The sequence below is a fragment of the Myotis myotis genome, unplaced genomic scaffold, assembly GCF_014108235.1.
Source record: "Myotis myotis isolate mMyoMyo1 unplaced genomic scaffold, mMyoMyo1.p scaffold_m19_p_12, whole genome shotgun sequence".
NCBI lineage: Eukaryota > Metazoa > Chordata > Mammalia > Chiroptera > Vespertilionidae > Myotis > Myotis myotis.
Window position 1 is genome coordinate 49,406,773 of NW_023416316.1, and position 24,895 is coordinate 49,431,667.

The 24,895-nt window shown below is 40.6% G+C and overlaps 1 protein-coding gene across 1 annotated transcript; it reads left to right on the forward strand.

Moving 5' to 3' along the window:
- The first annotated feature begins 2,220 nt into the window (after positions 1 to 2,220).
- LOC118666799 (zinc finger CCHC domain-containing protein 10-like) lies at positions 2,221 to 2,787 on the forward strand. The gene has a single exon (XM_036329116.1). It carries the CDS (start codon positions 2,221 to 2,223, stop codon positions 2,689 to 2,691), a length of 471 nt encoding a protein of 156 aa, XP_036185009.1. The 3' UTR covers positions 2,692 to 2,787.
- The last annotated feature ends 22,108 nt before the right edge of the window (positions 2,788 to 24,895 follow it).

A 24,895-nucleotide genomic window follows, 5' to 3' on the forward strand; every position in this document is an offset into this window, starting at 1 on the left:
TAGGTTCTGAGGGAAATTCCCCCATGTACAGACATTGGAACCCTGATCTAACTAAACTTAAAGCCCCCGTCAAATGGAGAGACCTGCTTACAGGAGCCTGGAAGGGACCTGATGTACTTTTAACCTGGGGGAGAGGACATGCTTGTATATTTCCACAGGACGCAGACTCACTGTGTGGATTCCAGACCGCTAGTCCGACCTTATGTCTCACCGCCCTCCATCTCTGCCTCACCCTAGCCCAACTGACCAGTGCCCATCTGCAACAGATGTGCAGCTCTGAGCTGGAACAACCTGTCCATTGGGAGGCTCACATGTGCCTCCTTTTTATCTGTCCATATGTCCCACCTTTGCCCCACATCTCCTTTCCTTTTTCTTTTTCTTTTTTTTAATCTGACTACTTGTTTGCTGGTTCTTTGGCCTTTCTCCTTCTCTCCTGAACACAGCCTTTTCTAGAATCTCCCTACCCTACTATTCCAGGAAGGGCACCTCGCTTTTCTGCCGTGACTAGGGCGTGTCTGGTATATGCCCCATACGTGGAGTTGTCTTGTGCCAAGAGTCTGACATCCTGGGCTGAGAAAGCCCTGTCCCGGGACTACATGATGACAGGCCGTTCCTCCTTTGTCCTGTATTGGCCCTTCTTGCCCTTGTGTCAAGAGGACCCTCTTCTCACAGTCCATTTGCCCACAGCTGTTGCCTGGGCTTTCTGTTTACGCTGAGGTTGAGGCCTCGTGGTGGCCGGTGCCATGGATCTGTCTCTCGCCCAATGGTGTGAGCTGGCCCTTCCTGGAGAAGAAACCTGTCTTCCCCAAGATATGTGACCAGAGCCGGGGCCCCGCCAGCAGGCGAGGGGATCCCAAGGCAGTTGCTGGGCGTGGAGGCCACAGGGGCATAGGCTACCAAGGAGACAGACTGAACCTCACATCACCCTGCTTGGCCTCGGAGGATGGCTGGTTAGCCAGAATCGGGTCAGATTCCTCAGGGAAGGAACAACCTAAGACAGGCACAGTCACAAAGGGGCCATCAGGAGACAACTTGGGGGTCAACAGAGGTGGGGCACAGACCCTCACGCCCCCCAACATTGCAGAGGCCTGAACCCTCACCCCTTCTGAGGGAGGTCTCCTGCCCCAATGACTGCTTCGCTTCCCACGCCCAGCTCAGATCAGGACCCAGGTAAAGACAGAAACTGGCTGACAGCAGCTGCCGTCTCACTGCAACAGGACTTGTTTCCCATTTCTACCTTGGACCACAGGGAAAGGGGCAGCTGAAGGAAAGGGCTGTGTCAGGATGCTGCCTTCTTCCCTTTCTTCTCCCTCTTTTTTCTAAACACTTCCATGCCTTGTAGTTCTTTTGCTTTCTCTTCTTTTTCTCTCTACTACCCTCCATCTCATCCTCCTCCTCCCCGGTACCATCCATATCGGCCGACCCAGAGGGCACAGCTGACTTCTACCTGGACACCGGCACCACCATCAAGCACGGCCCTGATGGACCCTTTGATCCACCCGTTCAACTCGCTGACACTTCGGGAAACCCGTCACCAATGACACCGCCTGCTAACCAGATCAACTAACCAGATCTGCTAACCAGATCAACAAGGACAACCAAACCCCTGACTTGAGGACAGCTGAAATCCCTTGACTGAAGAGGCCAGCAACCTTCTACAGGAACAAGGCTCCTTGTGCACTCCATCCACTATGTTTATTGCTATGCTCGCTATCATTACTTGTCAGTCTTCTTCCGAGTCTTAAACAACCCAATCCGAGAGGTGGCCGCTGATTTACATGCGCTATCATTTAAAAAAATAAAAAAGGGGGAATTTGCCAGAAGCCGGTCCATCCTTGCTGCTTGACACAGTCGCTACAGGGAAGAAACATCTGCACAGCATATGTTTCAAGAGACCTGGTGTATATGGCATACTGTTCTTAATATGTTTGCTCCCTTTCTTGGCGCTATGTGTTTTAACCAAGGTCACCTCTCCAAGAAAGGTTGTTTCCCAAGGTAGGGATTTTTCCCTGAAGTTAGGGAGGGAATAAAACCCCTTAACTAAGTGCCAGGCGGGTAGCTAATCACTTTAACTACGAACAATCAGCTTAAGCTACATAATCTTTACTCCCTGGAATCTCTATTCCTAACCTTTGGAATAGAAATTGATAGGATTAAAATCAACTGGTATAAGTAGAGATGTAATAAGAAAATAAAAAACAGAACTTGGAGTCAGCTAAGATGGCGACTCCCATGCATCGACTCATAGCCTGGAGACAAGCTGAAGCAAATAAGCAACATGTAAGATGTCAGAAATGCTTGGAATTTGGACATTGGACTTACGAATGCACAGGAAAAAGGAAATACCTACATAGGCCTTCAAGAACAGCAGAACTAAAGAAAGCTTTAAAAGAAAAAGAAAACAGATTATTATTACAACAAAGGTCTAAGAGTGTAACCAGCTCCAGTAGCAATAGCAGTGACAGTTCAGCCAGTGATTCTTCATCAGAGAGTGAAGAAACATCTACCTCATCCTCCTCTGAAGACAGTGATACTGATGAAAGCTCCTCCAGTTCATCATCTTCAGCCTCCTCCACGAGCTCTTCCTCATCCTCTGATTCAGACTCAGATTCCAGCTCTTCCAGTAGTAGCAGCACCAGCACGGATAGCAGCTCCGAAGATGAACCACCAAAAAAGAAGCAAAAGAAATAGAGTCACTTTACCTATATTGGACTGATGGACCATAAACTTTAATCTGATTCTCAAAAGGGAATTTAGAATATGTTAAAGCCAAATAGATTAACTGGCCCAAAACAAACAAACAAACAAAAAACAAACAAAAAAAACCAGAACTTGGCTGGAGATCCTGGCTAGGCTGCTGATCAACTGAACACTGTCTCCGTGTCATTCCTTCTTCGCCGACTCTGTCCACACCTTTGGGGGCCCCTGGGCCTGCTGGGATTTGACCCCAACAACTAAGATTTCTCATATTTCCCTTATATTCGTTATGAGCTATCATAATTTGAAAATGCAAACGTAATAAAGTATCACATGAACAAAAAAGGGAAATTTGATGGTCTTACCACTGAAATCTTAAAAAAAAAAAGTCATTTCAACAAATATTCATCCAACACATATTTATTTAGTCCCTACTTTGTCATTGACATTGTGTTAAATTATGTGAGGTATATAAAAAAGCAGGGATGGGAATGCTGGGAGAAGTTTTCAGCTCAAGTTAACACATAAATATATGTGTTATATATTTATATATAAATATACAAATATCAATGATGAGGGAGAATCATTAATCAGTTGCCTCACTGGGGAGAGAGCCTGCTACCCAAAGCATATGCCCTGACCTGTGGAACCATGACCTCCTGGTTCATAGATCAGTGCTCAACTACTGAGCCATATCGGCTGAGCAGGTCAACACATTTTTAGATGTAAAACAATTTATAGGAATCATGTCAAGATAACGATTTTCATGCATTAATTTATAGTTAAACTAAAATCAAAGATAAATTTGACATAGGTACAAACATGGTAGCTGTGTCTTATTTATCTTTATGTTGCACATAATACTTGGTTCAGTGTCTTTCCAGTTGAATGAATGAAGAAATGAATGAATAGAAGCATAGAGTTAGGGCCCCATCTCTTGGGAGCTTATGGACTAAATGAAAGATATGAAACCAAATGAAATAAAATACCAGCTGGATAGATGCCTATCGGGTATAGAGAAGAGAGGTATAATTTCTAGGTGAGATGATCAGGGAAAGCTTTGTGGAAGACACACTTATTGAAGGATGGATAAATAATAAGGATTTCACTTATCCTTTGAGCAACATATGGATAAAGTAGCGAAAATAAGAAGCAGGGGATTGAAATCTTCCAGCACCTTGTAGGTGGGCATAGCAGGCATTCAAAACACTTTTGTTGAATGAATGAACAAAAGTTTTAATATATTATCTTTTAAAAGTAAAATTCTGTTGCAATATCTTGGTGTTTCTCAGAATAAGTTAGATAAGAACTGTCAAAACACGGTGATCAAAGATCTTGCCATACTTAGTTCAGTCCTTGTTGAAATCACAGAAGTATCTTAGAGAGTGCTTTACTCTGTTAGAGATATTTAATAAGCCTATAGATTCAGAGAAGCATTTTGGGCGTATAATCAAAGAGTACAAAAAAATCTTTGAGAGTTTGCATCATTTCCTTGAGAGGGAGAAACACCAAGCCAAAAGTCTTCAGTTCTGTCCTCATTCCTGACTTATCCCATTTAATTTTAACATCTTTTGGCATCCTGGCCATAAAGCTAGGATATGAGAATGCCTGCTTGATTCTGACCTTCAGTGATACTCTGGTCTTCACATTGATCACTTACTTTTATTTCTTTTCATAGAAAACCACTTGCAGTGCCTCCTAGGTTACTCTCAGAGCTGGGAATTCTATACCAACAATAAACAGAAGCATTATTTACCATAAGGCATTTTCCCATTTGATGGCAATGACTCACAGTGCTTTCCTTTACTCAAGAGTAGAATAATAATGCTCCCACATGAAATTTAAGTTTTTTTTATGTTTCTAAATTTTACCCAGGGTAGTAATCATCAAAAGAATGAATAAGAGCATAAAGCATGAATTATGGAGGTGGAACTTCAGTTCGCTGTTATTACAACAACAAGTAATAAATGTACTCAATGGACTTTCCAGATGTACTTTTATCTGATTCCCTTTAGAAACATTTTGGAGAGTAGTAAAAAAAAAGTCAACAATGTTAATATACTAATGTAAATTATTTAATGTTTTTGGAGATCACATTTGATGCTTCATATGTATTTTCACTGAGAAGCCCCTTTTGAACTGGGTGCATGCATATGTTCAGTAAAGTTCAAATAATTGGAAATTTTGACTCCCAAAACCATGATGAACATTTTTTCACAAAATAACCTAAATTATTGAATCCTGACTCTTAAAAATGTGTGTGTGTGTGTGTGTGTGTGTATGTGTGTGTTGTTAAGGAGTTTGTTAACAGGAAACAGTAGCCCGAGGCCTCAGGCATTTTTTACTTATGTGTACAAGCAGGACCCAGAGAGAAGAGTTAGCCTTTCCTGCCCCTGGAGGCTCCATTCACTGTGGGTTTGCAGTTGTGAGGAGTACAGAGTCTTGCCTTTGACTTCTAGGCCCCTTTGGTGACTGACACCATACAGAAGTTACAGCTTCTTCCAGACTGCCCAAATTCTTTGGGTTTTAATGGCAACGGTGTGCAATAATGGTGGAGATCAAGCTCAGCAATGCTAGAGAACTTCTTGCAAAAGAGTCTCTGAGATTTCTAGGAAGTTGATCACATATGAATGAGGAAAATGACTGTTCATAAGCTTTATGACCATTTTTAAGTTGTTTAACAATAACTTGGGCTGAAAAACCCCAGGATAGGAGAAAATTGACTTTATCAAAAGTGACTTGGAGCACTTGAATATTAAAAGAGGTATGACCCAGCTGGATAGTAGGAAGTACATTTACTGAGAACAGATAGGGAGGAATTATCCAAGAGTTGCCTATTCTTGCTTTTTTATACATATGAGGAAGTGGAGCCGGTATTGATTGTGAGCTTTGCCCGAGGTCACACACACAGTGTGACTCTGAACTAGGGGGAAAAAACTAACTTTTTTACTTCTCAAGTATCTGCTCTTTCAACGCTCTTTCTACCAACTGTAGATTCCTTTCTTTACTCTAAAGAAATGAACTGAAAACTGGAAAAAATTGAACAAGCATAGTTAACGGGTATTTGAAGTTCAGCAAGATCAGTTGCAGGAGAGCACTTATGTGTGCTATAAATCAGTAAATTAACATATTAATTCAGAGTCATAAAAATTACATATTAGGATCCTGAAAGATATTGCAGATGTAAATTTAGAATCACAATCTTGGATAAGTCTTAATGAACAACAATTCTTTTTAAAAAGAAATTGGAAACAGATTGTTGAATCTCAGAGGGAAGGTGGGGGAGGGTGGATGGGTACAAAGAGATCAACCAAAGGACACAGACAATAGGGTGAAGACCTGGGGCAGGGGTGGCGGTGAGCTAATGGGGAAGGGAGGGGACATATGTAATACTTTTGACAATAAAGATTAAAAAATAAATAAGATTCTGGAAATTTGAGAAATCCGGTAACATACTCTAAAAACTGTCATGCTGTTCTCTCCCATCTATAAATGGACAGGGTTTAGTTAGATTAATCTTTTCAATTTTCAAATAAATATAATCCAACATTTTGGGGATAAGTAAATGTTGTAGGATTGATCAGACTAAGAAAGGTCCTAGTAGGCTGTTTTAAGAATGTAATTAAAAATTGAAAACATGCCCTGGAGCCTGGAGTCAAAACATTGGCTGTAAATAATTTAGTAAGAGTTTTCATATACTAGTATGTGTATATATATGAGAAAGAGAGGCGGGGGTGGTGGGGTGGGGGGGTTATGGATGAGTTATACATATTTTTTCTAAGGAAATACCTTAGGAAATAGGTATGACTCTGAATGAGCTTGGCAGGAGGATGAGTATTGCTAACGGTTGGAATATGTAAATAGATTTTAAAAGAGATAACATCTTATTTATATAAAATTCTAGGCCAAGTTTTAAATCTTCCAGGAAGATATTTTCTCTGATTTTCATAGGCTATATTTATTTGATCTTTCTCTAACTTCTGTTGCTCTTAGAATCAAGAGCATGCAGGCTATTCCATAATTAATTTTTACTTATATCAAATATGTGCAATGGCCAGGTTACATATTACAGGAGATACATATATGAAAAGGTAATTGGGTTTATCAGCTTCTTGAGGTCATCTGGAAAAGTCTTCATTGTTCTGAAAGTTCAGTTACAGTTTATGAGGGAGAGAAGGAATTTCCGTTAGAATTTAGGAATTCTAAATAGAGGGCCAGGAAGTAAGCCATGGCTAGACTACAGAGTTTCTGATGGTATAAGGTCAGAGATGAAGCTGGCACTATAGGGTGGGATCATATTATGGACAGCACACAGAATGGGAGAAAAAATGTGCAAACCTATATCTGATAAGGAACTTATATCTAAAATATACAAAGAATTCTTACCACTCAGTTATAAAAAGACAAATAATCCAGTTTAAAAAATGGTCAAAGGATCTGAACAGAATAGACTTTTATCCAGTGAAGATATACCAATCTCCATGAGGCACATGAAATGATGCTTAACATCATTAGTTGGTAGGGAAATATAAATACAAATGACAACGAAATACCATTTTATACCCATCAGAATGGCTAAAACATAAAAGTCAGATAGCAAATGTGAAGGATATGAAGTAATCAGAACCTCCTACACTTTTGGTAGGAATGTAAATTGATGTAGTCACTTAGAAAACGACCTGGTAATACTTCAAAAGTTAAACATAGTAATACCGTTTGACCTAGCAATTTCATTTCTAGGTATGTAGCCACCAAAATTAAGACTTATGTTCACATAATAACTTGTATATGAGTATCCATAGCAGCATTATTTATGATAGGTGAACAATAGAAACCCAAATATTAATCAACTGGTGAATAAGTAAACAAAATGTGGTATATCTCATACATGAATATTATTCGCTATAAAAAGGATTGAATACTAATACATACTGCAACATGGATGGACCTTGAAAACATTATATAAGTAACAAAACCTAGCTTCAAAAGGCTACATATTATATGACCCCATTTATATGAAATATTCACAATAGTCAAGTCTATAGAGACAGAAAGTAGATTAGTAGTTGCTTAGGGCTAGTGGTGGGAGGAAAAGTGTGCAGACTTTTGGAGGTGCAGGTTTTATTTTGGTCATAATGGTGGTGATGGAAATGGTGGTGGTGGTTGTACAACTCTGAATATACCAAGGAACATTGAATTTTACATTTTAAAAGAGTGGATTTTATGGTATGTGAATGAGATATTAATAGTGCTATTATCAAGAAAACCCTGAACTCTGTAAACATGAGTTTTAATTACCAATATGAATCAGTGGTGTATTTTTTCTTTAAAATCTTTTTCTACTTCCGTACACTGAAAATGCCTAAAAACAATGACCAGCCCAATAGTGAAGACTACCTGTAGGACGTAGGTTGTGATCTCTACCACTGACATTGAAAGGAACTTTTGTGCCCTGGCCTGCATTGCTAAATGGTTAGAGCACCTGCATGTGCACCAGAGGGTTGCAGGTTCAATCCCCTGCTCTGGTTGGGGTGCCTGCGGGAAGCAACCAATTGGTGTGTCTCCCTCACATGGGTGTTTCTCTCTCTCTCTTTCTCTCCCCCTCATTCCCTTCCACTCTCTAAAAAAATCAGTGGAGCCCCACCAGTGTGATTCAGTGATTGAGTGTCAGCCCATGAACCAAGAGATCAGGGGATCAATTCCTGGTCAGGGCACATGTCCAGGGTTTTAGGCTCAATCCCCAGTAGAGGCATGCAAGAGGCAACTGATCAATGATTCTCTCTCATCATTGATGTTTCTATCCCTCTATTTCTCCCCCCTCAAATCAATAAACATTTTAAAAATAAAAATAAAAACCAATTAATAAACAATGGAAAAAATATTCTCAGGTGAGGATTAACAAAAAAAAAGAGGAACTTTTTTTGTTTTTTGTTTTTGAGAAATGACTGTTTCTACTAGTACATATAGAGTAATTAAAAATAATGTACGAAGTGAGCCTGAAACATCCTCTAGTATGGAAAATCAAAGACTGTTGGATTATATCGATAGACTGAGGAGGCAATCTGAATAAGCTCTCACTGGTCAAAAATGAAATAATTTGATCATCAGTTAAGACAAAAACCACATTGTATTGGTGGGGAACAGTGGGAATCACTGCTGCCACCTTGAATATTTGTCATTCAAATCTACTCATTAGCAGGGGGGAAGGAGAGAATCAAGAGCTATGGGAGGATGAAGAAATGAGTTTATCTTTCTTGGAAAAGTTATGGAAGAATCACAATTAGTCTTAGAAACCATGGCACCCTTCTTCTCTATTGTAGGGATATTTGAGTCTTGGAAAAGATGCCATATTCCTAGGAAGAGCAGCTTATTCCCAGACTGTGTTTTCCCTGGAATATAGGCAAAGACATTTGGAGAAATATCAATGCAGCAAGCACTTTTATGCTGGGTTTTTCCAACACTCAGCCTCTTCGTGCCTCTCAACTATAGATCATTCCTGTAGCGCTGCCACCGCCAAATGAAACTGTGAGTGCTGGAGTGGTTGTGCTCAAGTTTGCCATGATAGCTGAAGGGATGGTTGGACAAGGCATGTTTCAACTTCATCCATAAATAGGAGCCAGATGGAGAGTTTACCATGCCAAGAAAACAACTAATATCTGAAGGACTCAACTTGGCTCTTTTAAATACTATAATCTGATTTATTTATTAAGCATCTATTTTATACTAGTAATTAAAGTTTTAAAGATAAATAAGACATGGACCTTTGTTTTAGGAGTATAAAGCCAAATAAGAGAAAGACATTTGTTTGGATAATAACTTTCAATAAATGTTATAATAGGATTTGAATAAATATTAGGGATATATAGATGAGGGAATAATTAAATTTGGGGATTAAGTTGAGATTAAGAGGTAGACAAAAATATAGAGGTGGTTGTCAAAACTAAAGTATTTGTAGTTTTATCCTACTGGCAACCAAATAAATTAGCCTGCTTCAGTTTCATGGATGCAAGCAGAAAACAAGACTTGAGATAAAGAACTTTATTATTGTGGCATTGCAAACAACATGACCTTCATTGGCATTGGTTCCCCTTTTCACCCCAGGCTCACAGGGGCCACACAGAATGGTCAAAGGAATGTCGTACATACAAAGGGTTTGGTTCACAGCCAAGGAACCCCAAGATTGGAAATCTACATCTTTTATAACAGGATGCAAATAGACTTACCCAACCTCTGTTCCAGCGGGATATGCTATCTGAATTATATTGGACAGTAAACAAACCTGCCTTCTGCCCCAGAAGGAGAAACTCTCTTTATCTTCCAAGGCTCTTGCTATGTAGATACTATTAAAAAGATAGTCTGGAACAAAAGCTGCAAGTGCCTGTTGTTTTTATACCATCTTGGCTTCTGATCAGTTTTTCAATGTGTACAGACACTTTGATTAATCTGATCAATCTGAGAAAAGCTACTTCTTTTTTTTTTTTAATATATTTTTTATTGATTAAGATATTACATATGTGTCCTTGTCCCCACGTTACCCTCTACCCCCCCCACCCCTACCCCCCCGCTCATGCCCTCACCCCCCCCGTTGTCCATGTCCATTGATTAGGCCTATATGCTTGCATATAAGTCCTTTGGTTGATCTTTCCCCCTTACCCCCACCCTCCCCTACCTTCCCTCCAAGTCCCGACAGTCCAATCAATGCCTCTCCGTCTCTGGATCAGTCCTTGTTCATCAGCTTATGTTGTTCATTATATTCCACAAATGAGTGAGATCATGTGGTATTTATCCACTCTCCAGTTCCATCCATGCTGTGGCAAATGGTAAGAGTTCCTTTTTCTTCTTCCTCTTCTTAAAGAATACCTTTCAGCATTTCATATAATGCTGGTTTGGTGGTGATGAACTCCTTTAGCTTTTTCTTATCCGTGAAGCTCTTTATCTGACCTTCTATTCTGAACGATAGCTTTGCTGGATAAAGTAATCTTGGTTGCAGGTTCTTGCTATTCATCACTTTGAATATTTCTTGCCACTCTCTTCTGGCCTGCATGGTTTCTGTTGAGAAATCAGCTGACAGTCGTATGGGTACTCCCTTGTAGGTAACTGACTGTCTTTCTCTTGCTGCTTTTAAGATTCTCTCTTTATCTTTTGCTCTTGGCATTTTAATTATGATGTGTCTTGGTGTGGTCCTCTTTGGATTCCTTTTGTTTGGGGTTCTCTGCGCTTCCTGGACTTGTAAGTCCATTTCTTTCACCAGGTAGGGGAAGTTTTCTGTCATTATTTCTTCAAAAAGGTTTTCAATATCTTGCCCTCTCTCTCCTTCTGGTACCCCTATAATTCTGATGTTGGTACGCTTGAAGTTGTCCCAGAGGTTCCTTACACTATCTTCATATTTTTGGAATCTCTTTTATTTTTTCTTTTTCGGTTGGGTATTTTTTGTTTCTTTGTATTTCAAATCTTTGACTTGATTCTTGGGATCCTCTTGTCTGCTGCTGGATCTCTGTAAATTATTCTTTATTTCAGTCAGTGTATGCTTAATTTCTAGTTGGTCCTTTTTCATGTCCTCCATGGTCTCACTATACTTATTGAGGGATTCATTAAATTTATCGGCGGTTTCCATAAAATTCTTGAAAAACCTTATAAACGTGGCCTTGAACTCTATATCCAATCGTTTGCTTTCCTCCATTTCTGCCATTTGTGACCTGTTTCTTTGTCTCCGCATTTTGGCAGCTTCCCTGTGTTGATAGAGTGGCCCTGCGCGCCAGGTGTCCTGTAGGGCCCAGTAGCTCAGCCTCCCCAGTTACCTGGGGTGGACACTCTTGGTGCACTCTTGGTGCCTTGGTTGTTATAGAATCACTGGGAGGAATTGACCTCCAGGCCAATTGGCTGTGAAAATCAGCTGTGTCTAAAGTGGGAGAACTTCTGTGCTGAAGACACCCTTCTGGGGCAAGACTTGCTTCAGTGGGGCTTTGGTGCTCACTGAGTCTGCTCCCTGAGTGTGTCCCTTATGGATCTGAGGAGTTGCAGTCTGGATGGTCCCCCTCTGACCACTGGGTACAGTGGCTCCTGGATCTACGGAGGTGCTAATTCAGCCTCTGCCTGAGGCCACACAGCAGGAGCCACGAAGAGGCTCAGCTGTGAAGCAATGCAAGCCGCTGCGGGGCCTTGGGCCTTCTCTTGGAAGTTCCGGGTCTGCCTGGCTGGGCTGCAGTTAGGTACATTCACATGCAAAAGCCTCTGCCGCAGCCTGGGTGGGGCGGGGTCTCAGGGAATCCAAGGGCGGATCAAGGAGCTATGGCTGATTCTCCACCCGGAGTCGCGGGTCTCAGTGACCCGCTAATTGCTGCAAGCACCTCTGAGGGAAAGCCGCCTTCAAGTTCGCCCGCTGCCGGACAGACCAGCTTCTCCCCATATGAGTCCTGGGTCCCCAGAGACTTCCCGGAACCGGAGTTCAGAGCAGTCGGGAGCTTGTGATTCAAAAAGACAGCCGCGTCCTCAGGTGCCACCCCCTTTCCTCGCGCGCGCGAGCCGCCGTACCTCTGCACTTCACCTCCGCAGCGCCTCTGGCTCTCAGAGTGCTTTTCTTTCCTTCTAGTTGTAGAATTTACACTCAGCCAGCCTTTCTGTTGTTCTGGATGATGTTTGCTCAGTCCTTTGCGGTAATTTTCAATTGTTGTGTGAGGCGACAATTTCCCGGTGTTTACCTATGCCGCCATCTTAGTTTCTCGAAAAGCTACTTCTTGACTAATGTTTTTCCTGCTCCCTAGAGTAGAGCCATAGCCTTAAAGGGAATATTGGGAAAAGAAAAGGCCAGGCTAGGCACCAACCTGCCAGGACACAGTGGAAGTGCATCATGGCTGTGAGGACATTTGGAGGACGCCGGCATGGAGGGGAGGACCACAGTGCAGGGTAGTGTCTGGCTTGTTGCTCTGGGGGCATCTGTGGAATATGGAGGGTGAGTTTGATGGTTATTTCACCTGAATTTTCCTAGGATTGCACATCGGCTTCATCTCCTTTTCGTTTGTTGGATTTTTTCAAATGATAAATGGCCAGATGTCAAGCTTTCTGTCACTTATCAGCCAATACCACCTCTCCTTCCTCAGTGAGATGGCAGGGTCTCTGCTGTTGTTTCACTGATGGGTATTTTGCAGCCATGGGTAAGGTTATGTGACAGTGCAGTGAGCCCAAGCTAATCGCTCCTTCCAGGGCTGAATGCAAGCTGCCTAGCAGATGTCATTCCCAAGCAGAAACGATGGGCTGTCTAGTAAAATCACCAGGTTCTGAACTCTCATCTTAAAGGACAACAACAAAAACCCCCAGCTATCTAAAATGGTTCTTTAGCTCTTTAGTATTTACTTTGGCATTGTTAAAGCTTCATAGTTATTGATGAAGCTTTCCTGCTTTCTTTACTCCAGTATGCCTTCCCTCAACCTTCCTTTTCTTTTTTCTCTTTATATTCACAATCATGCAGATATGCATGAGTTCCCTGCAGACAGTGGCCAATACTCTTCTGAAATAAAAAGCCACGGTGCCTGTCTTCATATTATGACTGGCAGGCAGCCCAAGATTCCCTGTGCGAGCTCCACATATCTGTTTGCTTTGTACATGGTGGCAGACATTTGAAATGTGGTGAATAGAAAAGGCTATAGAAATCAAAATGCACTTGTGAAACAAGGTGACAATAACAACAACTCCCAAGCTTTCTGATGTCACACAGCTCAGCAATAGTTTTCAACTTAGTGTTCACAGCAAGCTCTACCGTTACTGCAGTTTCTGTTGGCTCTGGCCAAATAACACTTTTTATTTAGAAACTACTTAATTATAATAACATTACCCCCAAATTACCCCAATAAAATGGGTAAAAAGACTTGAGGGGAACAGCTGTAGAGAAATGAATGGCTTTCTGTCCCTGGCTGTTGGGTGACAGATTATACTTTTTTGGCCTCTTGTCAAGAGTCACAACTTTTATAAACTTCTGTATACATCATTACTATCAACTCTAACATTAATAAAAAGAACTATCTTCCACACTCTACCCAATATTATAGCCAGTCATGTGTTTAGAGTGATGAAAGAGCAGTACTAATATGTCATTGTAGTTCCCTGTCACAGTGGCTACATTGCAGGCTGGAAGTCATGTGTGTTATGGTTTGAATTCCATTTCTTTTAGTCAGTGGCTTAATGTGACCTTGGACTAGTTGCTTAACTTCTCTAAGTTTCAGTCACATAATAGATAATGTGGAAATAAAAATAATGGTGTCATTGTATGGTTGTGATGATTAAGTGAAGTAAATCATGTGTTGTACTGGAGAAGAGACTGTTTGTTTTCATCCAAAACCCATTCTCCTGTCCTCTTGAGCCCAATACTAGACCTCATTTTCTGTCTTCCCTTGTAAGATGGTATAGCTGTATAACTGATTTCTTTCCACTGGAATATGAACAAAAGTAGTATGTGCCACTTTTGGGCCTAGGCCATAGGCATCGTGCCTATTGTCTCTATGTTTTCTTTCTCCATTTTTCCATGTAGAACCAGGACATAGTGTGGTACCTTTGCGTTTTGTCCATGCAGATACCATGTCCTAGAATAGATTCTAGATTCTGGCATGGTGGCAAATGTGACTCTTTAGCCCTGGGTCCCTTATTGATTCATGGAGCAGAGGCCATCTACTCACCCCGAACATCTTGTTTGAGCTACTGTGTTTTTTAATGTCCTTGTTAAAGTACTATAGCCTTGACCCTAACTAGGTGTGTAGAATGAGATCCAGCTAAAGCTATTCAAAACTATAGGTATTGAGTCAATTACCTTATCAGACTATTGTTTCTTTAAGGGAAGAGTCATGTTTTAATTTTCTTCGCATCCTCTGTAATGATTAGTACAGGCTCTTGTGCATAATAAATTGTTACAATTCTTTACTGAGTAAATGCAGGTTCTGAAATTATAGTTTATAATATTCAGAGTTTAAAATCCTAGTTTTCATGCATTCTTCTTTTTCTCTTCATATCTGACCTTTGTGGTTTCCCTTCCTCAACAACAGGCTATTTAGAGGCTAGAATTAATATATATTTTTTTATTATTCTGTTTCTGTAAGCAGACTGTGCCAGGATCCAACATGATAAATTTTTCTTTAAAATCAATAAACCTTTGAGGAGGCTAGGAATTACATCTTCTGGATGAACTGCTTATATTATGGGTAATAATGACTATGGTTTTCTGGAGAAATTAAACAAGTAGTAAAAATGCTCAGGAAAGTTGCCATGAATTTAAAAATAATCGCTCATAATTTAAAGTTCATCATCCTGGAGCATGATTTCATGAGATCAGTGTAGGTCATTATTAAGAACGTGCTGCTTCTTGCATTAGAAACTAGATAAAACTAGATGGTGGTTTATGACTACAATATAGTTGATGAGATATTAAAATTTCAAACTGCAGCAGGAGTTCAAAAGGGAATATCTGGAAGAAACATGTCCTTTTTAGGTGTTTCTATGGTCTGGGTTATAAATCGGCGTGAAACCATTACCATTTTAATAACCACATTATATACCTATATGTGCTTAGGATATAATTAACATGGATGATCTTGGGTAAATGGTAGTTAATTGATTTTTAAACTTTAAATCACATAGACCATGGATAATCCAATAGTGGGGAACCAGTTGGTTTCTGTTTTCCCTAGGCAGATGTCATCCTCCTGACTGCTTGCCTTGGAAAAGTTTACTTTAGGAGCCATTTGAGATCCAGTTCCAACCTTGACACTTGCTTATATGTGTTCTTACTTAGTCTTTTTGAAACATAGCTTTCTAAAACTTTAAAATGGAGAAAATGACCCGCCGTGTCCGTCCTGCCCTAGAGATTGTGGTGGTGGGCACCGGAGACCGCGCCGAGAGGCTGCCGTCGCGGGTGCTGCGCGCCATGAGGCAGCGGGGCATCGCCCTGGAGGTGCAGGACACGCCCAATGCTTGTGCCACTTTCAACTTCCTGTGTCATGAAGGCCGAGTGACAGGAGCTGCTCTCATCCCCCCACCTGGCGGGACTGTGCTCGCACCTCTGGCCCACGATGCCGAGTGAAGCTCCAGGGACCCACCTGACCTTCCCAGTAACGCCTGGCACGCGGAGCGCAGAGCCCCTCCCTGCAGCCTGTGACGCATGTCTGCTTATCCCCAATTAATAACTTAATCCACTGGTGAAAAAAAAAATGGAGAAAATAACAGCAACTACATACCTCCTAGCATTATTGTGAAGATTAAATGAGATAATGTATGTAAACCCTATAGCAGTGTCTAGAATTTATTAAGTACACAAAAGCGTTAACACTTTGAAGCTATTCAGAGCAAAGGTTCTTAAAGTGTAGTCCATTGGCCAGCATCAACATAATCTGGAAACTTGTTAGAAAGGCAAATTCTTACGACTTTCTCTAGATCTACTAAATCAGAAACTCTGAGGGTGAAGCCCAGTAAACTATATTTTAACAAGCCTTTATGATGTATCTAAAGTTTAAGAACTACTTCCATGCCCAAATTGTCTAACATTTCTGGATTTCCATTTTCCAATCTGAAATACATTTCTATAATCAACGATGATGCTCAAAAACTATTCCTCTTCTTTTGAAAAGAGCATCCTAATTTTCCACCATGGGAACCACTCTTCTCCATTCTCAGTTCATTTGGTAGAATGGGGTTGATTTCACCCCTAACTTCAGAGTGGAATTGTGTTCTAACACTAAGCTAATCAGTGTATCCCATCTGCAAGCCACAGTGATTACTTTAAGTATGGACGTGGGATCTGATTTAGGTCAGTGAACTTCATGTCTAGGATTTCCACTGGAGTTGTTGAGAGATAGACGCTCTCCACCATTGAAGTTGCTAAGAAGAGAATATAAACCTGCAGTTAACACAAAAACATAAGCTTTTATTGGACGGTGCCAAAAGAGAGCACTTTAGAGGCAAAAGATAGAAACTAATTCTTGATGATATTGATTAAATCCTTAGATACAGCCATGCCTGAGGGGCTTCCCCTAGACCAGTGGTCGGCAAACTCAACAGAGCCAAATATCAATAGTACAATGATTGAAATTTCTTTTGAGAGCCAAATTTTTTAAACTTAAACTATATAGGTAGGTACATTGTTATTAACTTAATTAGGGTACTCCTAAGGCTTAGGAAGAGCCACACTCAAGAGGCCAAAGAGCCGCATGTGGCTCGAGAGCTGCAGTTTGCCAACCATGCCCTAGATTATTAAGACCAAAAAAATAAATAAATAAATTTTACACCTCTTCCCATCTTCCCACATGTCCCCACTATTTGAACCTGTTTTCCTATTAAAATAATCAATTTTAAATTATCTAAAATGAGCTCTGATTAATAAACTATTTCATGAGACTTTTGTAAGAAGCAAAATAAATCAATGTATATAAAATTAATTGTAAGTTATGCAATTGTATCTGTCTGGGTCATCTGAGAAGTAGACACTAAAATGGAATTGGAGATACAAGACACTTAGAGGAATGCCTGTGAGGGAAAAAAGGGTAAGCAGTGAAGGGAAGCTGGGAGGGCCATAGAATTTAGTACCTGTCTGACCCTAGTAAAGGGGAGAGGGAAGGGAGGAAGGTTGCGTAGAAGAGTCTTCGACTGTGGCACAGTTCTAAGAAAGTCCTTGAGCCAATCACCTACCAAAGGAGTTCCCTGTCTCCTAAGAATGGACCCACCTCAATATCCAGCTATGCTCAGTTATTGGATAGGAGCAGCCCACGGGATAGCATGGCCTCTGTGAGAAGGTAGTGATAGATTTTAGAGTACAGCAATTGAGGCCTAGATCAATCATGCTCCGCATACACAGAGCTCTGAGGCTCATTTTCATGACGGTGATAAATGCCTAGGGCAGTGTCTAGAATTAACAAGCTTTCAATAAAAGAAATCCAACCACCCTCAAAAGCCATGTACACCTATTCTTTGTTCTAATTATGAGTGCATCCCGGGTTTCTTTCAGTAGTCACATGTTCAAAATATTGCAGATTAATAAAGCAAAACAAACTCTATTTTCCCAGCAGGGAGCAAGCTATTCAGCTAATCATTTATTGCAAATGCCACTCAGGTGCTGTCTTTAATGCTTAACTGCCAGGCATACATACTGATTTTGTCAATATTATACTTGGACTAAAATTATCATAGGTTAGCTGAAAGCATAGGCCACTTCAACTCTCTCTTATTCTAATGGAGTGTAATTTCCACATACCATAACCCCAATTTACCTTCCTATGATTTTGGAGTTAATAGTTGCGCATTAAGTTGAATGACTTTTAGAGTGAAAAAATGTAGTTTCAAATTCTTAGAAATTCACATGCAGCAAGATCCATTCAGGCTTTTTTTTTTTTTTTTTTTTTTTTTTTTTTTTTTTTTTTTTTTTTTTTTTTTTTGCCACCTCTTCTCAAAAGAGGCAGAATTGCAGAAAGAGATCTTGGGAATCCCTGGATCTGATCCACAGATGAGAAAACTGAGTCCCAAGAGGACCAGGGGGTTGCTTGAAGACACAAAAGTTTCTTAGGGGCCCATATTTTTTTTTGAAAGGGAACTTGACCAGTGCCCTACAGCCCCCAAACCAGCTCACAACTGAAGCTATATTTCTAGTTCACTGAATCACATGGCTATAGGTTACTTTTTACTATTTTGATAATTAAGGTGAAAGCCTGATGTTCACTCTCCAGTAAGTACCACAGAAATCAATAAACAGAACACAATGATTTTCTTTGCTTGTTTCATTCAGTGCCTCTCCCCTTGAGATAACTACTACCTTGACTTTTAGCATCATTGACTAAGATGATTTTTTTCAGAACTTCATATAAATGAAGTCATATAGTATGTAAAAAAATCGTAAAACTATCATTTCTTCTTTGGTTATCTTCATGGCATCCAACTAAATACTCTTGACAGTGGAGATAAATCTTACTTTTCCAAAGGCAGAAAAAGCTCACTCAATGCTCTCTTCTCCAGATTAGCTTTCCAAGTACCTAGGAAGTTTTTTCTGTGTCTGTGTGTCTTGGATTCTTTTCCGTTTACTGTCTTTATCTTTTTCTCAGACTCAGTCTGTCTCCCTTCCTTTCTCTGTTTCTCTGTTTCTACTTCACTCTTTTCTTTCTCTCTCAAGGTCTATTTTGCAATTTGTGCCTTATCTTGAAAGGGGTCAATACCCGATTATAATTTCTTCCTTCCTACAATGTCTGAAGTGGTGTCTGTATTTCATAATACACAATGCAATGGGCAGTGTCCCTATTGAAAATTAACTCATCAGTATGATAATAATTACCAAAATGTGCTTCTGATCTCTTTCTGAAGTCACTTCTAGGTCAGGAGAATCTAAAAAAAAGAAAACCCTATCTTTCAATGAATGTTGTTTGTACAAACAATAAAAAAATGTCCTAGATTCCTTGTTACTGGAGACAGAAGAGCAGTAGGGTTTTTTGTTGTTGTATTGATTTTGAGAGAGAGAGAGACAGAGAGAGAGAGAGAGAGAGACAGAGAGACAGAGACAGAGAAACATCAATTGGTTGCCTTCCATACATGCCCCAACTGGGGATTGAACCCATAAACTAGATATGTGCCCTGACCGGGAATCAAGCCCACAACCTTTTGGTGGATAGGAGGACGCTCCAACTAGTGAGCCACCAACCAGGGCAGAGCAGTATGTTTTACAAAAAAGATTTTTTGAGTAGTTAGCCTGGAAAATTTGAAAACTCAGAGCAAAGTATCTCTAGTGAAACACAGCTAACATCTTTTGTGATCTGATTTATCATCCCAAGCATTTGCTCAAATGTGACTTTGTTGGTAGGGAAATGGCACTAGGTGTTAGGCCTGTGAGTCAGACTGAACCTTGGTTCAGCAACCTTGGTACTTGAGTTCTGGTTAAGAAAGAATTCAGAGCCAAGCTCAAACTGTAAGACAAAGTTTATTTAGAAAGTCACAGAAGTAGATGTGAGCTGTAGAAGAAAAGAGGCCAGGAAACAAGTTATAGAGGCAAAAGAAGGGCCCTTGGAACTTAGGAGAAAGAGACAAGGAAAATACGCTTGCGGGGAGGAGGTGGGGAAAGGCCGGGTGTGCACCATAGAGAGAGCCACATCCAGGCCATTTTCTCTCATGTGTTTCTTTCTCTACTCGGGTGTGCACCATAGAGAGAGCCACATCCAGGCCATTTTCTCTCATGTGTTTCTCTACTCTGGTTAAAGAGTAGAGGATTAGTAGCAGCCAGTTGAATTGTAAATATCTGTATTGGACAGATACATGCAAAAAAATGATACTGGACCACTTTCCTACACCATACACAAGAATAAACTCAGAGTAGATTAAACACTTATATGTTGGATTCAGAACCACAAAAATTCTAGAAAAAAACATGGACTAGTAAAATCTTGGACATTTCTCATAGCATTATTTTTTATGATATATCTCCTTGGGTAAGAGAAACAAAAAAGAGAAACAAATGGGACTACATCAAACTAAAAAGTTTTTGCACGGCAAAAAAAAAACCATCAACAAAATGAAACCATCACTGCATGGGAGAACATATTTGCCAATGATACATCTGATAAGGGGTTAATATCTAAAATTTATAAAGAACTCAAGCACATACACACACACACACAAAACCCCCACAACAATACAATTTTTAAAAATGGGCAAGTGACCTGAATAGACTCTTTTCCAAGGAGGACATACAGATGGCCAATAGACCATGAAAAATGCTTAATATCAGTCATCGTCAGAGAAATACAAATTAAAAGTACAATGAGATATCACTTCATACCTGTCAGGATGGCTATCATTAATAAATCAACAAACAACAAATGTTGGCAAGGATGTGGAGAAAAGGGAACTCTCATGCACTGTTGGTGGGAATGCAGATTGGTACAGCCACTCTGGAAAGTAGCATGGAGTTACATCAAAAAATGGAAAATGGAGTGCAGGCCTAAGGCTATTCACCTAGTCCTAGACCTAGATTGATGCATGAATTTACTTGAAAAAGGCGAGGTGAAACAAAAATATGAGAGCTCAGTTGAGATGAAGCTGGAAAGAGAGATAGATTTGGAAGACATTGCGTTTGAATCCTGGCTCAAAATTTCAATGCTTCGCCCTAACCGGTTTGGCTTAGTGGATTGAGCATCAGCCTGCAGACTGAAGGGTCCCAGGTTCGATTCCTGTCAAAGGCATGTACCTTGGCTGCGGGCACATCCCCAGTAGGGGGTGTGCAGGATGCAGCTGATCGACGTTTCTCTCTTATCAACGTTTCTAACTCTCTATTCCTCTCCCTTCCTCTCTGTAAAAAAAATCAATAAAATATATTTAAAAAAAAAAAAAAATGGAAAATGGAACTATCTTATGACCCAGCGATTCCACTTCTGGGAATATATATAAAGAAACCCAAAACACAAATGCAAAAGAATATATGCACCCTTATGTTCACTGCGATGTTATTTACAATAACCAAGATTTGGAAGCAGCCCAAGTGTCCTTCAATGGAAGAGTGGATGAAACAGCTGTGGTACATTTACACAGTGGAATTCCCTTGGATGTAAAAAAGCAGGAAGTCTTACCTTTTGGGACAGCATGGATAGACCTGAAGGGTATTACGCTATGTGAAATAAGCCAAACAGAGAAAGACAAGTATAATGATTTCACTCACATGTGAACATGTGAAATCTAATGAACAAATAAACTAACAGCCAAAATAAAAACAGACTCATAGATACAGAGAATAGACTTGACAGCTGTCAGAGAGGAGTTGAGTGGAGTACTTGGTGGAAAAGGTGACAGGATTAAGCAAAAAACACCCCCGCAAAACCTCATAATCACACAATATTGTGGTGATTATCAGACCAAAAGGAGGGTGGAAGGAGACTTGACTTGGGCTGGTAAACACACACTACGAAATACAGAGATATATTATAGAATTGTACACCTGAAATCTATATAATTTTATTAATCAATGTTGCTCCAATAAATTTTCTTAAAAATGAATTACTCCAACAAATTTCTGAATTTCCTAAAGTGCTAAATGTATTACTATCTAGGGAAGGACTTCCTCCAGTGTCCCATTCCCCAGTGGTGAGAGCCTTTCCCGTAGCACATCTTCGGTTTCAGTTCTCTAACCCTTGGTTTAAAAACTCCTCTTTAAAAATTCTCCCCAGTTGTAGTAGATTGAGGCAACCCAATTACCTTTCCTTGTCTCTCTTTATAATCTTCTTACTTATTTTCTAGAGTCTCTGAAAGACTCGTTCAGTCTTACTTCATTATTACTCAAATGTTCTAATCATGTTACAGATGGCCCAGCTTTGGGTGTGGTGAATGCTAAATCTCCCGCATGGTAATCTGGAATAAACTAGAATTTAGAGGAGAGCAGTATTTATGACCCAGAGGAGAGAGGCGTGGGCATCCTGGACCAGGACAGTAGCTTGTGTGGTAAACACAGTCTGAAGGAGGTAATAAAGCTGGATTTCAATATGAGACAGTGCCTGGCTGAAAGAGCCAGAGAGGCAAGCCAAATCTGAGCCAAGAAGCAGCACCAAGGCCACAGGTCCTAGGTCAGTATGGAATAAGGGTTTCAGAGCCAAGAGTTCACAGCAGAATGGAGGTAGGGATTAGAGAGGCAGCAGGTGAGGTACAAACAAGCAGGATCTAGGAGGACTGCCATGATTGACTTAGGGTGTCTCTAGCTCATCACTGTTCATTGATAAATGTGTGACACCAGAGTATGTGAGTTGCCTTAAAAGGCCATAACCAATTAGGCAGTGTGACAGAGGTGCTGTTTCCATATTAGATTACACCTTTTAGCCCAAATGGTGTGGGGACAAATTCAAGTTCAATAGAAACTTATTAATTCCAAGCAATTGAATCTGGGGGAAATGAAGCAAGATGCAGTTTTTAAATTCCTGGGTAGATACAGCTTTTGCTTTAGTTCAAAAATCTTGTTGTCTATCCAAGAGGGTCCTGCAAAAGTTATTGGAGAAATTTTTCAGAAGCAAACCTGCTCGGAATCCAGCAGCAAATGCTTACTTTTGACTCTTTCTAGGTGGTATGGTTAACAGCATGACTTCTGGAGTTCATATGCTTCACTTTAAGTCTCAGTCTTGCCAGTTACTGGCTATGTATGACTTTGAGCAAGTTTTCTAACTTCTTTGTATCCCAGTTTCTGCATCTGAAAACTGAGAATAATAGGATGTTATGAGCATTAAATGAATGAATACATGTAATGTTCTTAGATCAAAGCCTAGCACACAGTAAGTGCTCTTTAGTGTTACATATTTTTTAATCACTTGTAGACACTTGGACATTTTGAATAGAACACTCAAGAGCTAGATCTGTACTTTTCAAACATTTCTTTTTAAAAAGTGAACAGTCTTCACGTTAAAAATTTTATGGGACACTCATATGGAGGTAAACATGAGATTCCAGTTACTGCAGGAGATGGGGAGCTCACAGCCCTGCCCACCTAGACCTCCATATGCCTTCATGCAATCTAAGGGCCATGAAGAGGACAATTTGAAAATGACTGAGTTAGAACTAGTCAGACCCTACTTTCTAGGAAAGACAGTTCTATAGTCTCTTTTGGTTCTCATTGGTTTCTGTAATGGAATGTGCAATGCCTGGGATAGTCTTCATGGACATTTTGGGGTGAATTGAGGACAAAATGGGACTCACTTGACACATGGCTGTGCCCTCACTCATATTATAGTTGTTTAGTACAAATAACGACCCACTGCACAGAATTGTTACAAAACATAGGTACTTTTGCCATAAGTTGCTAAATGGAAGAATGACCTAGACTTTCAGGTGAATGCGGATGCAAACACACACACACTCAGAAGCTTATTGATAAGACTGGTATGTGGACATAATGTCTATGCTTAGAACAGGGTTGGAGTGAATCTATAGAAATCTATATATATAAAAGTGAAGTGACTGGAATGCTAGAACAACTGGAACAACTGATCGCTATGACGCGCATTGCAGCAGCCAACCGGCCCAATCGGGGCCCTGATCTCCCCCCAACCACCGCAGCTCCTCCCCCATCTAGCCCCGCCCCCGATCGCCCTGACCCCAATTGGGGGTGGGGCAGGCTGGCCAACCTCCTGCATCCCCCACCCCCAGCTGGCTTGTCCCCAATTGGCCCCCCCTGTCCCCTCCCCCCACTGGCCTGGCCCGATCAACCCCATCGGGGTGGGCGGACCGGACCTCACCTGTGCAGAAATTCATGCACTGGACCTCTAGTATTTAATAAAAATCCTTTACTAGTATTTTTTCTTCACCTGTGTGGCTCAGTTGGTTGAGTGTAGTCCCAGGCACCAAAATGAAAAGTCACAGGTATGATTCCAGGTTAGGGCACATGCATGGGTTGCCTGCTGGATCCTCAATAGGGAGTGTGAAGGAGGCAGCAGATCAATGAAAAATTCCTTTATTTTACAAATGGAGAAATAAAAGCCAAGAGAATGCTTTTCCTAAAGTTCACACCAGTTGATGTAAACCAAATCCCAGATCACCTGTCAAGTATATGGACCAAAACTCAGCCATCACCCTTTATCTAGCCTCATTCCCAACTCCCCCAGCAGATCTGCCAACCCATCCATATTTTCTTTTCTCATGGGTGAATCTCAGGGTCAGGTTCAAAATTCAAGAGACACTTCTACTTGATGACAGGATGTAGGATGCTTAGATTAATCAAAACTTGAGTGCTACCCAGCATTTCATTCTCCCACAGGCTGTTTATCACTCCCTCAAATTATTATTTCAGCACTTACCTTATGGCCATTCACAAAATAAGCCAGGCTTATTTCACAGCCTGCTTCAATGCCATGTCAGCCTGTCTCTGGAGTGTCCAATACCTGGGAAGTACTTCTTACCACCATCTGGTATATTTTGGCTGATACATTTACTTGTTAACTCATTTATTCCATGAACACATACTGTCTAATGCATATTCCTCAAATATAGTTCATATTTTATAAAAATCTGTGCTTTGCCAATGAAATATCAATATTGGATCTATCCATTTTTTTTATAAAATATATATTAATAAAAAGTAGGTACTCTGTTGAACATTGGGAATCCTATATAATAAAAGCCTAATAAGCAAATTGACCAAACGGTGGAACAAACGGTTGCTATGACATGCACTGACCACCAGGGGGCAGACGTTCAATGCAGGAGCTGCCCCCTGGTA